General features: G+C 42.5%; 1 protein-coding gene across 1 annotated transcript in view; it reads left to right on the top strand.

Moving 5' to 3' along the window:
* RBM10 (RNA binding motif protein 10) overlaps positions 1-15,629 on the top strand; it is a 30,061-nt gene that overhangs the window by 13,904 nt on the left and 528 nt on the right. The window contains exons 6-23 of the mRNA XM_058174051.1: positions 767-840; positions 2,807-2,893; positions 3,774-3,834; positions 3,931-4,104; positions 5,438-5,598; positions 6,315-6,412; positions 6,536-6,623; positions 7,308-7,518; positions 7,610-7,770; positions 7,853-7,994; positions 8,137-8,228; positions 8,388-8,561; positions 9,398-9,547; positions 10,305-10,370; positions 10,677-10,862; positions 13,991-14,065; positions 14,159-14,262; positions 14,425-14,554. Of these exons, the coding sequence (XP_058030034.1) occupies positions 767-840; positions 2,807-2,893; positions 3,774-3,834; positions 3,931-4,104; positions 5,438-5,598; positions 6,315-6,412; positions 6,536-6,623; positions 7,308-7,518; positions 7,610-7,770; positions 7,853-7,994; positions 8,137-8,228; positions 8,388-8,561; positions 9,398-9,547; positions 10,305-10,370; positions 10,677-10,862; positions 13,991-14,065; positions 14,159-14,262; positions 14,425-14,554 (2,234 nt within the window). The remainder of the gene's footprint in view (positions 1-766; positions 841-2,806; positions 2,894-3,773; positions 3,835-3,930; positions 4,105-5,437; positions 5,599-6,314; positions 6,413-6,535; positions 6,624-7,307; positions 7,519-7,609; positions 7,771-7,852; positions 7,995-8,136; positions 8,229-8,387; positions 8,562-9,397; positions 9,548-10,304; positions 10,371-10,676; positions 10,863-13,990; positions 14,066-14,158; positions 14,263-14,424; positions 14,555-15,629) is intronic.

Here is a 15,629-nt window from a genome sequence, read left to right as displayed (position 1 = left end):
TGCCTTTTTGGAATTTTAATAAACTTCTCTCAATTTAGGCACATGAATTTATGTTACATTTATGCAAGCAACATTTATCGTTCTTTATTGCAATAGAAAGGAACTATTGTTGTTTCTGTTGGACAGATGGACCAATAAGATTGAAAGATTGAAAGAGTGATTGATGGAGTCATCAGATGAATTTTAAGCTAGAATTTAAATCAAGTCCAGCACTGCAGCATTTTACCTTGATCCTCTCCTGTTATGTGGGGTTATTTTAATCTTTCCTAAAACTAAACAGCAAAGTAGGACAAGTGCCATATGTAGCCTCCTGCATAGATTCTTTTAACCAGCCATTTTTTAAAATATGAAAAAGGATAACTGACTCTATTAGTGCTAGAAATAGATCTCTTCAATATTCTCCTTCTTATCCTTTATCCTTTCAGAAATACAGGCTAGATAAGCATTGACCTGGAAGTTGGGATACCACAATTCTCTTCTCAGTTCTAGGAAAAATAAACAACTAGATGGTTTGAGTGGCAGTGAATAGCATCTGTCCATCAAAAATACTTTACTGGAATGATCATAAGAGATGCTTGTGACCAGCATTTGAGTCTGCACCACTCCATTTTGCAACTTAGGGTGCCTTTTCTGTGCCTTCCCACTCTACCTTGTTTTCTCCCCTGCGCCCTGCCCTTGCCCCATTTGGTACAGCAACAGGGGTGCGTGATATTGGCTGGATCTGTTGACTAACACACTGCGTCTGTATCTGAATGCTGTCCTCCAGGTCAGAGCCGGGGCTTCGCCTTCGTCGAGTTTAATCACTTGCAGGACGCTACACGATGGATGGAAGCCAATCAGGTTGCTTTGCTGCACTTGAAACCCACAAGTACTGCTACTGTTAATGACCAATCTCAACACCTGGTTCATGTGACAAATTCTAGATGCCTTCCCCCCTAGGGAATCACTGAACTGGGATTAGGAAGAGCAGCTAGAACTGAAAGTCAGCTATCTTGCCTTGTTTACAGTTCAAGGAATCAAACAGAGTACTGGGAACTGGGCGTTTGACTTCTGGGGTCTACTCATGACCTGAAAAAAAAGGGGGGATTCAAGAAAACAGGGCTTCAAAGTGATATTAAAAAATTCAGGCAGCAAGTTAGAACTGGATTTAATTTCCACCATGGGGATGACAGTGGGATCTGACGAGTTGAGCAGAGGAATTTAGATGCTGATCCACATTAAGGGGATTGTGGGAGTTCCTAGCTGTAAGAAATAGGGGCTTGGGAAATCATGAGTCCTGTTTGTGTTCTCCCTGCTCTGGAAATATGCATGCTCAGTGTAACTCTGGCAGTTTATAGCTATAGCTGAACAGTAGATATTGAAGCTGGCCACCTGTCAGAAGGTGTCTTTTTCTCCATAATCTGCCAGAGATTATTATGACAGGAGTGCAAATCTAAAATGGAAACTTCCCTAGGAAAGGTTTTTTCCTCTCCTTTATCACAAAGCTGTTTCTTGACAGCCTCTCTGTCTAAGACCCCATGTTCTCTTTAGCACCGTAGGTTTACAGTAGAGATGATGTGACATGCCAAGTTTTTAAGACCCAAACTGTGTCTGTTCTAACTAGTTTAAAACTGTACTCTTATTTCCAAGCGACTATAATCTGGATGAAAATGCATTCCTAGCCCCGACTGGGTTTCCTGGGGTTTATGCAGCTATGGCAGTTACCTTTGCCATTTCCTTTTCTTCCTGTTTTCTTGTGTTGACAATATAGTTGGGCCACGTGTGCGCATCCCCAGTGGGAGCTGACATGTGTAACCTCAAGCATGGCTGAGATGATACCTGTTGCTCTGGATGTGGGAGGGATGTGGGAAAATTGGGTTGAGAGACATATGGTGAGGGCTTCCTTTTAAGCACAGACTGTACAACTATGTGTGAAACTGGCAGTGTTTCTCTTCGAAGGTTGGCAGTGGGCAAGAGATAGGCAAGGTTCTTGCATTTACCAAAAAGAGGTTCTAGTCAATTAGGCCTTGACTTAGCAGCTTTTAGGAATTGGTTTTGGAAAGTGGTCTGGCTTAGTGTTCTGGTTCCCCATAGAATTGTCTGATGTCTTCACCAAATGTTGAGGCCTTGCAATTGAGTAAAATAGTAATTTCCATAGGCCATTTAGGGAATATACGGTTAGAGTAGTTAAATTGGGGTGTTGTGTATGGTAGAACAGAATAGAAGTCTAGCATTGAACATCTGTGGATGTGGTGCATCATATTAAAATCTTATTTAATCTCTCCCAAAAGTTTTCATTTTTAAGGGAGATTGAGTGTTTCTCCAAGCATGCCCTTAAACTGGAATTGACACTACTGTAGCAGAGATTTGTATTGAATGAGGGAGCGGGTAGGGAAATATGCCCATTGTGGAGGCACTGGGTTGGGAAAAGAGAAGAAAAGAGAAATGGTGGGGCGGAAGGTCAACAAAGGTTATTCTAGTGGTCTAGAGGTATTGTATAGTGGTATCTCACAGCACGGCTGCATTTGTCTTGTCTGTTTCTCCTTTTCTTCATCTTTCTCTCTTTCTCTCTCCAACACACTCTCCCTCCATCACAGCAACCGGACGTCCCGGTGCCTTGGGTAGAAACAGGTGTCGGCCAGATTAGGTGTGCTCTAGCCAAATAGCCAAATTCCAAAACTCTCTCAGCCTATGCTCCCTTCCCTCCCTCACCCTCATCCATTCAGCTGAAGGGTTTGAACCTCTCCTTCTTTCTGCTGCGGCAGTGATGGGCACCTTCTCTCTCCCTCCACTTCAGAGTCTCATTGGGGTGTTTCTCTCCCTGCAGCATTCACTCACCATCCTCGGTCAGAAAGTCTCCATGCACTACAGTGACCCTAAACCCAAGATCAATGAGGATTGGCTCTGCAGCAAGGTATCTGCTTTTTTTGAATCAGTTTGTAGAGATATTCTGTGATGTGGTACTCAGAGCTGTGGGTCTGGACTGCAGTGTGAAGGATGTTGTCCTGCTGGGGAAACAAGATTAGTGGGCTCAGTGGTGGCCTGGTATACTTAGAACAATGGCTATGACTTTTTCCAATTGCAGGGGGTAAATATTGAATATTAATCAAAGGCAGAAGCAAAACTTCCCTATTTCTATGATGAAGGTTCAATATAAGTTCAGCCCTCTTGCTTAGTTTTGCTTCTAAAATAATGATTAAAGTGTTACTTTCCTTAATATTTTCTAAAATAATGATTGCAAATGTTTTTGTCAAAGATTGCACCAACAACAAGAAAATAAAAGATACAGAGCAGTTTAGGAAGCTCGACTTTATGAGCAAAGACTGAGGCATAATCGGACATAGGGATTATTTTCTCAGGTTTTATTGAACATTTTTGAATGCTTTTCCATCATAACCGTTAGGACAAGAATTTAAGGGATAGAATTTAAGGAATTTAAGGGATAGTACTAGCAGGTACAGTGGCTTTCATTCACAAAGATCCTATTCCATTAGAATATCTACTGATAACAAAGAACACATGCAGAAAAAGCTTGTTTGCAAGCATAAAATAACATAAAATTGTGAAAAAAAACTGAGATGTGAGGGACAATACATTATGGACACCAAAGTCAGGTTGTGTATTTCCCAACTTTAATTCTTTGAAATCACAGATACCAAATCCTTGGATAATGAGAGCAACTTGTGATTTTGCAGTAAGGAACATATCCTGATAGGGAAACACTTTATAAAAGAGTGTTCCGTGGGAGACATTTATTTGAAAATAAATATTGTCTTATTTTTTTTCCCCAACAGTGTGGAGTTCAGAATTTCAAGCGCAGAGAAAAATGTTTCAAGTGTGGCATTCCCAGATCTGGTAAGATTAACAGCTCAGTTCTTTTAGCTCTCTTTGTGCCTGTAGAAACTACTCTTAATTCCGCCCCCCCTTTCATCACCCTCCACTTTGCAACAGAAGCTGAGCAGAAGCTACCCCCTGGCGGTCGCTTAGATCAACTAGTGGCGTTATCAGGGCGTGAACTCAGCCAAGGCCTTCTGCCTCTCCCTCAGCCATACCAGGTGTCAGCAGCTCTGTCCACTCAGCCTGTGGCCCCCATATCTGAACCATGTGCAGAGAATGCTAATGACAGTGAGTATAAAATTTGATATACAGCAGCAATAAAGTAATTCAATTTTCATGGTGTTCCCCCATGAAACTCTTAATTGTACATGAGAGGGTTGAGATTTATTAATTAAGTTTCTTCATTTGATTTATTAATTTAAAAACTTCAAGCTTCTGAGGAAGGTCCCATAATATTTTACCTAGTTGAATTTTTGTGTTCAGGCTTAGAAGTCGGTTGGCAGTCCCAGCGTGTCTGTAAAATAGAAATTAGCTGGTTTAATTGGTGTAGCTTTTAAATGTAACTCCTAGCTCTAGAAATTGAGTGCAGATTGGTAAGTTTGATTGGCAAATGGGGGAAATGTGCTAATGTGTAGATGTTTTATAGTAAGTTTTGAAATCTCATACTGAAGAAAGCCCCTGCAAAAGTCGATTCTGCTGTTGGAATGAATTGTGTCAATTGTTTTTGAAAGTAATCCGGTATCAGGACTTGGTATTGTCATTGGTTTGAAATGGATAATGGAGATTTTATAAAATGGAAACAGGAAATATAGAAAAACAGAAACAGAAAAACAAAAACATTTTTGTTTGTAAAACAAAAATAGTTTATTAAAATGATGGAGAAATATGTGACTGCAGTGAGCTGAACACACACACACACACACACACACACAAACACACACTCTATAGCTATTGGTCAGCTATTTTATTACTGTCACCTTCTTCTCTTCTCCTGTTGAAGAAAAATATACCACAGCTTCTTATTTGATAAGAGATATTTTTTCCCTCCAGGAGAAGAAGATAATAGTTGCAATAGCAGTAAGAAAACTGAGAAGGGAGCCCCTACAATTGAATACGTATCTGCTCTGCTACTGTTTTATTGCTGAGAAAGGGAATGTCATAGTCAAGTATCTGAAATGAAAAAAAGGTGTTCTCCTGACTTGAACAATTGGTTGGAAGGCTGTTTTGTTGTCCATGAGAAGCTATTATCAAAACGAAGCAGCCAGATGGTAATGGCAGTGTGTATTCAAATTGTAGATCTGCCATTGCCATATGTAAACAGAATAGCAAAAAGAGTGCTTACAGTGTCGTTTCAGTTGTTTAATTCAGATTTGGTTTGGCTTCCTATTATATTTAACAGAAAACAATGATAGATTTCCTTTATGGCCATGAGGGCCAGAGTCGTGGGAATTGGGCAGTATATAAATGTTATTTATTATCATCAATAAAAGAGGAAGCCAGAATTTTATTGGCTTTTACTAACAGTACTTACTTAGCTGTGCAGAGTTTTAAATTCCTTCAGGTGAAAATTCACATGTCCTCATAAGTTTACAGTTCCAACTACTGTTTCTTATTCTGCCAGCCATTATCTTGCGAAACCTGAATCCACATAGCACAATGGACTCCATTTTAAGTTCTTTGGCGCCATATGCAGTTCTCTCCTCATCGAATGTCCGTGTCATTAAAGACAAGCAGACACAGCTCAATCGTGGTTTTGCTTTCATTCAGCTCTCTACTATTGTGGTGAGTGCAACAAATAGTACACATGGCATTTCTGTTTTGGGTTAGAGGTTGAGATCATTAGAATGATGGACTTTAGGAAAGTAATACAATAGCTTAGAAAACAGAGCTTAATTGAACTTTTAGTTTGAGGAAAGCCAAGGGAAAGCTATGCAGAAGATCTTATGGCCTCAAGGCATTATTTCCCTCCCTTCTACTAACTACAGCTAGAGACTTGAGGGGAAGAAAACAGAAATGAGCAGAAAAATAATATAGACTAAATTATGTCAGTGTCTGTTTTTGCTGTTTATGGAAAAGTAAGTATACTAGTGCTTACTTTAATACTGGAGAGCAAAACACAACCTTGGTGCTATCTTGGAGCACAATACAAAATCGTTTGTGCATTGAGTCCATGTACTATAGAATTACCTATAGTACAAAATGGAGAATGGATAATAAGATTTTGTTCACCTCTGAGTTGCACCCTCAAGGACACTTAAAGAAGTTGCTAAGACTAAATGTCAGTAGGACTCGTGTTTCTTTAGGCAGATGGAAAACAATGCTGCAAAACAGGTTGGACTGAGACAGGGATCAAAGATAATCCAACAATCCTTTTAGTTGAGAGGGAAGTTGAATTTGTGTATTCCTGATTCACCCCTACAGCACACTTAACATCATATTAAGCAATTAGTATGTTTGTTTTTTTGAGGGTTTTCATTTCTTGTCCTTTCGTTTCTCAGGAGGCAGCTCAGTTGCTGCAGATCCTTCAGGCCCTGCATCCACCACTAAACATTGATGGCAAGACAATTAATGTGGAATTCGCAAAAGGTTCCAAACGGTTTGTAAGAAGTCATTTGCCTAGAACTGAGTCTTCTGTTTGTGTAAGAACACTCAAGTCATTGAATTTGGGTGCGTACAAGTTGAATACGATAAAATTTAAAAATTCTTTATCCCTTTGCAGGGACCTAAGTTCATCAGATGGAAACCGCATTAGTGCTGCTTCGGTAGCCAGCACTGCCATTGCAGCTGCGCAGTGGGCTATCTCACAGGTAACTGATTGAGGGAAGAGAAAGGAAAGGAAGTTGAAGAGGTTTTGGACACAGAGGAGAAAGGGGGGATTTTGTCTTCTCTCTTCAAATGTATTCTGGAAAATATTCTGACTTCTTATAGCGCCTCTGGGCAAGAGGGGAAACACGTAGGTGTATCCCAAACAGCAGCAAAAATGCTTTTCTACTCATACAGCGATATACAGTGAACTATTACCACTGAGGGTGTCAGAAAACCGAGAGTCAGTGGGCTGGCCGGCTGCGGGAGGCTTGTCTTCGTGTCTCTTGGCTTGCCTTCTGACTCTGCGGTGCAAAGACAAGCCTCCCACGTCCGGCTAGTGCTCCGGCCTGCGCGACGCATCCAGATTGCTTGCCTCCCCTCACGCCTCTGCCTCTGTCTGCTACTTGGACAGGGAATCAATTCACCTGCGCAGCATGTGCTGCGCAGCCCCAGAGTGCGCCGACCAAGGGACCAGCGGGTTGCAGCTGCTGCTGGATACCGTTGGTCCCCGCGTGCTTGCTGCCTCTTGTGCGTGTAATTATATCTATAATTTAATGCAAAGTATGGTGCTCTAAAATAATTATCTTTTAAGAAGAAGAAAACATCTATGTCTAGCCATGGGAAAAAGTGTAATTATTACCCTGCCTTAGTAACAGATTTCCTCTTTTATTTGGTCTTCCAAATAGGCATCGCAGGGCCGAGAGGCCTCGTGGGCTACCCAGGATGAGCAGTCTGCTGATTATGGTTATTACCAGCATGATGAATCTTACAGCGCTCAAGAAGCCACAGCATACTCGCAGGGGGGATACCTGAAAGGATCCCAGTCTCAGTCTGGCTCTTCTGGGACAGCAGCTGTTGGGAAGGCAGATAAGATCCAGGGGGAGGGATCAGTAGCAGGTAAGCTTTTCTGCCTCATATTCCTTTCTGACCTGTTGTAGGATGTTTTCTACCTCCTGACTTTGCCTCTGCTTCTTCCATTGCAATATAGCTGACGGATCACAGGAACCTGGCGTGCCAGGAATTGATCCAATGCCTGTCCTACCAACTTTTCCTCGTACCACCCAGAATGCAGCTGTACCAGCCACATACCAAGCCAGTGGAAGCTCTGAAGGGGCAAGTCCAGCCCAAGGAAATGCTGCTGTTGCTCAGGTACAATTGGAGTGATTTAAGTGCATGTATTAAAAGATTTCATTATCTATGCACCGATTGATCTACTCTCCCCTGTTCTCAGTCATACACCATAGTTTCACCTGCTGTATTGAAGCCCGATGTGCCTAATGCTGCCCAGCCCTCCAGTGCAACTCCTGGCATGTCCACCAGCACTTCCAGTTTGCCAGGCAGCTCTGCTGGACAGGAACCTTACACACAATACCGTGAGTGGCGGAGGGAAGAGGGATTGGTACATATTCAGATCGTCTTGGAAACAGGAATCCCATTAGGACGGGAGAGCAGAATAGCCTCTCTTAGGCTGTGTGGCCACTTTTGCTAATTGCTTTCTCTCTTTCTGGCCACTAGCTGTCCCAGATGTCTCCACGTATCAATACGATGAAAGTTCTGGCTACTATTACGATCCTCTTACTGGGCTGTACTATGACCCTAATTCCCAGGTGGGTTGTCTGTCTTTAGGCAGACTTTGTTACTTTCTGCGTATGGCAAAGAGATGAGAACAATGAAAGTTTGACTCGTCTTGTAGTGCTGCGATAGTGCTCAAATTGCACCATGTCCTGCAGTATCCAAAGATGAGCTGTGTCAATGTTTCTTCCCAGTATTACTACAATGCTCAGATGCAGCAGTATCTGTACTGGGAAAGTGAGAGATGCACTTACATCCCGGCCTCAGACCAGGCGGCTGACAGCTACAAGGATGGTAGCAGTTCAGGAGGTGGCAACAAAGAGGGAAAAGAGAAAAAGGAAAAGCATAAGACAAAAACCGCCCAGCAGGTGAGCATCACTCTTTTTTCTCATCCTGTTTCTCTTTTAGAGCAAGGGTGTCTAACTCGATTTCATTGAGGGCCGCATCAGGATTGTTTTTGACCTTGGGGGTGGGCGGGGGTGGGCATGGCCAGCTTGACGTCACTTGTATCGGGGGGGGGGCGGGCACTTGTGGTGGCCTGAGTGCTCTGCCAGCAAAAACAGGCTCCCAAGCTCTGTTTTCGGCTGCAACAGCCTCCTGCCAACCCTCTGCCAGTGAAAATGGAGCTTGGGAGGGCTGCACACAGTCGTCCCGAGCTCTGTTTTCGCTGGCAGAGGCACCGTGGGCCGATCCTTTGATGTTTCCAGTGCAGCCCCGCGGGCCGGATCTAAGCATCCCGCGGGCCGGATCCAGCCCCCGAGCCTTGAGTTTGACACCCCTGTTTTAGAGTTTTCTGGCAAGCTGGTATAGTTATAATTCTGTCTTGAGACTAGTTAGAAGGCTTTGTTTTCATCAAAGTGTATTCCTCTCTAGATTAAGGAACTGTTGCACAGGGAAGAGGTTTAACATTGTAATAAGATTTTTTTTTTTCTCAAGGCAGGAAAATATACTCAATGACTGGAAATAGTAGTAAGGTATCCCATAATGGAAAAGCATTCCCCTCCCCCTCGCATGAGGGGGGGAGGAAGGCAGTTCTCTCTGGAACCCTTTTGATAGCCATTTAGTGTTCTCTTTCAGTCTTGTTAACATTCCTGCTCTTTTGAAGATAGCGTATCTTCCCAATGTGAAACGAGAGCTCATTTCTCCTTGTTTTTTTCTTTTTCCCCTATATACTTTTCCTTCCTTTTCATGGACTGTCCTCCAGATTGCAAAGGATATGGAACGCTGGGCCCGCAGCCTCAATAAACAGAAGGAGAATTTCAAAAACAGCTTTCAGCCAGTCTCCTCCATACGAGAGGATGAAAGGCGGGAATCAGCCACAGCTGACGCTGGCTATGCTATCCTTGAAAAGAAGGTACAATTTATAGGGAATGCACCATTAAATCAGGAATATACCTGTAACAAAACAATCTGTTACAGGTAGTCCTTGACTTACAATCATAATTGAACCCCCGATTTTTGTTGCTAGGTCCAACAATTGTTAAGTGAATTTTGCCCCATTTTACGGCCTTTCTTGCCACAATTGTTAAGTGAATAGCTGCAGTTATTGTTAGTAATATGGTTGTTAAATGAATCTGGCTCCCCCATTGCTTGTCAGAAGACCACAAAAGTTGATCACATGACCCAGGGACACTTCAAATTTCATAAATACAAGTCTGTTGCCAAGCATCTGAATTTTGATCACGTTACCATTGGTTGTTAAGTGTAAAAAACAGTCATAAGTCACTTTTTACAATGCCATTGTAATTTCAAATGGTCACTAAATGAATTGTTATAAGTCGAAAACTGCCTGTAGTTAATAAAGGTATGCATGAAGATTCATCAGCATTTGTTAACAAATAAAGAACTATGTTGGATATTATTTCAGCATTAAAGTATATATATTGTACAATTGCTATTGCAATGTGGTATGTTGTATGCTTTTTAAAAAATACAATCGTGTAGAAATAGAGAGGGAGTGGTTATGTTTGAGTTAATGTTCATTATTATGCAACATCCTGCATGACCACCTTGTGTAGCTTGAGAGGCTGTTTTGACTGCTGTGTAGAAAAAATGTATTTTCATTAGGAAAAATGTTTAAATATTTCCCTGCTTGCTTTTGTTGTTCTTAGGGAGCACTGGCTGAGAGGCAGCATAGTAGCATGGATTTGTCCAAGTTTACTGGTGATGATCGGCTGGTAAGCCTTTCCTCTCGACTTTCACTGAAATGTCAACTTTCTGGGCTTCACTCTGAATGGCCCGAAGAACGGGTAAAGATGTAGAGATTCTACAAATCTGGCTGATGTTTCATACCTTGAGGTATGAAATAGATACACCAATATTTATGTATTACGGGAAGTGTTGAACACAAGAACTCTTTGGTGTCAAAAGCTATTTCTGAGATAATCCAGAAGAGTGAGGATTATGGGAATTAACTTGCTACATGGAAAAATCAGATTAAGGTAATAGTTCTGATTCTGGCCTACAATCCTCCCCCCTTGCAGAGTCCACCTCGAGGCTTAGTGGCTGCATACAGTGGCGAAAGCGACAGTGAAGAGGAACAAGAGAAGGCAGCTGATCGGGAGGAGAAATTAACTGATTGGCACAAACTGGCTTGCTTGCTTTGTCGCAGACAGTTTCCCAGCAAGGAGGCTCTTATTCGTCACCAGCAGCTATCGGGCTTACATAAGGTATGCAGCTGACAAGAGTCTTCTCATTTTCATTACAGGTAGTCCTAGATTTACGACCACAATTGAGCCCAGAATTTATAGAATAGAATAGAATAGAATTTTTATTGGCCAAGTGTGATTGGACACACAAGGAATTTGTCTTGGTGCATATGCTCTCAGTGTACATAAAAGAAAGGATACGTTATGTTGCTAAGTGAGAAATTTCTTAAGTGAGTTTTGTCCCACTTTATGACTTTTCTTGCCACATTTGTTAAGTGAATCACTGCAGTTGTTAAATTAGTAACAAGGTTGTTAAATGAATCTGGCTTCCCCATTGACTTTGCTTGTCAGAAGGTTGCAAAAGGGGGTCACATGACCTGGGATACTGCAATCGTCATAAATGAGTCAGTTTTCAAGCATGTGAATGTGAAACACGTGACCATGGGGATGCTACAATGGTCATAAGTGTGAAAAATGGTCATAAATCACTTTTTTTAGTGCCGTTGTAATTTAGAACAGTCACTAAATGAACTATTGTAAGTTGAGGACTACCTGTACAATCAACAATAGCAGCTAATTGGACTACTTGGATTAGAGGCTATGGGAGAATTTTCGGATGATTCTAATTCTTCGTAGGCAGAATTTTAATACTTTGACCATGCAAGATCCAGCAAAATGCCACTGTTCCTAGCCCATAAACTGTTAGAAAACAACTTTGTTCTTGTCAACATGTTGAATAGATTGTTATTGTTTTGAATTAGCATTAAAAACCTGAAACAGTTAATATTGTGAAAGAGACAATGTGAAGGAGACACCAAATGGTTAATAAGAATCATGGCTATCAGTAAGAATATTGCAACTTTCATAAAGATTTCTGAGAATTGACCAAATAGGAGAAGTATAATCTTGTAATAGTAAGTGCAAGTGAAACTACTAACAATGGGAGATAGTTTTGATTCCTGTTAGCTGTGTAATAGGAATTTTAATAACGTGATGTAGATTCAACCTTTATATCTGAATTCAGGCAACTACTGCTTTCATATAGAAGGGTGCCAGTCTCTAATAAAGAATGTATAAGATACTAAAATCTAGATCTGAGGGCCAATTATGTTGTAGGAAAGATGGAAAGCACTGCTTTGAATTTGAATATCTAAATCTCAAATCCTCTGCTTCCGTTTTATCCTGGCCAAAAGCAGAAAATAATAATAATAATAATAATAATAATAATAATAATAATAATAATAATAATAATAATAATAATAATAATAATTATTATTATTATTATTATTATTATGTGTGTGTGTGTGTGTGTGTGTGTGTGTGTGTGTGTGTGTGTTGTATACCGCCTATCTCCCGAAGGACTCAGGGCGGTTCACAGGCAAATAAAAACATATATATACAAATTAAGAAAACCATTAAGAAACTTATTCAAAAGCCAAATTATTAAAAATAGTATAAATATTAAAACCAATTAAAACCCCTATAAAATTTAAAAACTAGTCCAGTCCTGCGCAGATAAATAGGTGTGTTTTAAGCTCGTGACGGAAGGTTCGGAGGTCTGGAAGTTGACGGAGTCCTGGGGGGAGTTCGTTCCAGAGGGTGGGAGCCCCCACAGAGAAGGCCCTTCCCCTGGGCGTCGCCAGACGACACTGCCTAGCTGACGGCACCCTGAGGAGTCCCTCTCTGTGAGAGCGCACGGGCCGGTGAGAGGTATTCGGTAGCAGTAGACAGTCCCGTAAGTAACCCGGCCCTATGCCATGGAGCGCTTTAAAGGTGGTTACCAAAACCTTGAAGCGCACCCGGAAGGCCACAGGTAGCCAGTGCAGTCTGCGCAGGATAGGTGTCATACGGGAGCCACGAGGGGCTCCCTCTATAACCCGCGCAGCCGCATTCTGAACTAACTGCAGTCTCCGGATGCCCTTCAAGGGGAGCCCCATGTAGAGAGCATTGCAATAATCCAGGCGAGATGTCACGAGGGCGTGAGTGACCGTGCATAGGGCATCCCGGTCTAGAAAGGGGCGCAACTGGCGCATCAGGCGAACCTGGTAAAAAGCTCTCCTGGAGACGGCCGTCAAATGATCTTCAAAAGACAGCCGTTCATCCAGGAGGACGCCCAAGTTGCGCACCCTCCCCTTCGGGGCCAGTGACTCGCCCCCGACAGTCAGCCGTGGACTCAGCTGACTGTACCGGGATGCCGGCATCCACAGCCACTCTGTCTTGGAGGGATTGAGCAAAATGTCAACAAGGAAAGCCAAATTATCGATACTCTGCCTCCTTAGGGTAAAGCCAAACCTAGCTAGCAAAGGGAAATTGGCCAAGAAGTTCCCAAAATGTTTTTATAGGCAGAGTCTTAATCAAGTCCAAAAGATTCAACCTAATTCTAACTGTATTATGAGATAGTTTCAGAGAAATAAACTATTCAGAGAATAGTTTCTAGAGAAATAAATAGGTTTAATCCAGATAAAACCGTGATAGTTTTAGTGGGATAGTTTATCCAGGGAATGCAATTTAAGTTGTGTTCCTCTTAAAGGAGCAAATACAACAACCTGACTTTGCTCCTGAATACATATGACAGCTTTACCTAGTGTGCTTTTGCCCATCTTGTAGGTGTGTTAATTGCAGTTGTTCCTGGAGAAAGCATACGTGGTTTTTTGGTAAAGAATGCCTCAATTTGATTGATAGATAGCAGAGACAGAAGATTTTGAAAAGGGACCAACAACATGTACAGAAAAGACATGATAATTTGCTTAAGTTGTTTCTAAATTACAATATAATTCCCTGCAGTCTTTAGTATTACTTCATTGGGAGAAACTTCCCAAATGGAGCTTATAATTTAGAAGTGAACTTTTTAGGAGTGCCCAGAAAGCATTCTTTGTTGAGTTTGGATACTTTAGTAAGGTTTTGATTGCAATCTGAAAATGTTTGCTGGAGTTTCACCTATGGTTTTTATACCTATATATTTTTAATTTGTTATTAATTTTAAGACGCTTACTGCCTTTGGTACTTCAGGAATAAAATATTAAGCCAAAATATAAACATAATACTGCTAATACAGAAATGATTGCATGTCTTAGGAGCAAACATGGCTCTCCAGAATGTGTTTTGATTCTATCTCCACTCCTTCATCCTATTCTTTTTCTCCTCTGTAGCAAAATTTGGAGATTCACCGACGGGCACATTTGTCAGAGCAAGAGCTTGAAGCCCTTGAAAAGAATGACATGGAGGTACAATAGATGGGACAGATGGGGGGGGGCACTACAAGAGAATGTGTTATATAGGAAACATCTCATCAGCTGTCCTTTCATTATTTTTTTCAGATGAAGTATCGAGATCGTGCAGCTGAGCGAAGGGAAAAATACGGTGTTCCTGAGCCACCAGAACCCAAGAAAAGAAAATATTCAGCTGTGACCCCAGCCACAGTGTAAGTTTTACACTACAGCTTTCATTTTTAGAAGAGGCTACATTTATTAGCAAAGTGTTCTTTGCCTCATTGCATTGGGCTGTTTTCTCTGGTCTCGACTGGCAGAAGAGAGAGCAGGATTGTCTTAACTGTTTACTTCATCCCCTCCCCCATTTGCAACAGGGATTTTGAACAACCAACACGAGATGGACTGGGAAGTGACAATATTGGCAGCCGCATGCTGCAGGCCATGGGTTGGAAAGAAGGCAGCGGGCTGGGTCGCAAGAAACAGGGCATTGTAACCCCTATTGAGGTAATTTTTCAGATTGCTCTATATGTAAAAAAATAAGTAAATTTTGTATTCTGGAAGGGCAGTCTCTCCAGTTGCTTTATTATATACTGGCTTTGCATAAAGGGAAAGTCTTTGAGTCTTATTGCATAGTATTAGAGCTGAGGTGACACAGTGGTTAGAGTGCAGTACTGCAGGCTACTTCAGTTCAAATCTCATCGGCTCAAGGTTGACTCAGCCTTCCATCCTTCTGAGGTGGGTAAAATGAGGATCCAGATTGTTGAGGGCAATATGCTAACTCTGTAAAACACTTAGAGAGGGCTGTGAAGCACTACGAAGCAGTATATACCGTGTTTCCCTAAGACATGTCCCAATAAGCCCAATTGGGCTTTTGAGCGCATGCGCTAAAATAAGCCGCCTCCCCCCAAAAATAAGTCCCCCCCCCAAATACTTAAGACGCATGGGCAGCTGCCATGCAAACAACATGACATGAGGCGGCGAGGCCGGAGAGGGGGGGAAAGGGAGGGGGAACACGCCCCATGTGCCCCTGCCATCCACGCAGAACGGCCTCGTGGAGGCCGCTCCTGTAAACCCTATCTTGTGCGCCCCTTCTCTTAGTGGCGAGCCGGACGCACAGTTGCCACTTGGGAGAAGAAGAGAGATGAGGCGCTGCAAGAGAGCCCATTTCGGATGGCAGCAGTGCATTCAGCTTCCCGAATCTGGCTTGCCGATCTTGGCTGGCGAGGGGGTGTGGCAGGTGGGGAGGAGTGGGGCAGCGGAGAAGCGAGACACATGGAGCGAAATGGGATTCCCCTTACTGACTCTTTGCCCAGCATGGCAGGAGCTGGAAGTCAGGTAAGACACAGCAGAGAAGATAGGCAGAGAGAGACAGATAAGGCTGGCAGCAGAGGCTGACAGATAGGGCTGAACCTGACAGCAGAGTGAAGCCTCCCCCCAGCCTTCAATGTCCGGGTTGTGCGAACTGAACCCAAGAGATGGGGGGAGGCTTCACTCTGCTGTCGGGTTTGGGGCTGAGGGGGGTGGGCAGCGCTTTAAGGCCAATGGAGTTTATATACATTGCCTTGGCTTTCTTCTGTCC

Source organism: Ahaetulla prasina, chromosome 2 (assembly GCF_028640845.1).
Source record: "Ahaetulla prasina isolate Xishuangbanna chromosome 2, ASM2864084v1, whole genome shotgun sequence".
Classification (NCBI taxonomy): domain Eukaryota; kingdom Metazoa; phylum Chordata; class Lepidosauria; order Squamata; family Colubridae; genus Ahaetulla; species Ahaetulla prasina.
This window is presented reverse-complemented; position numbering and strand designations above follow the sequence as displayed.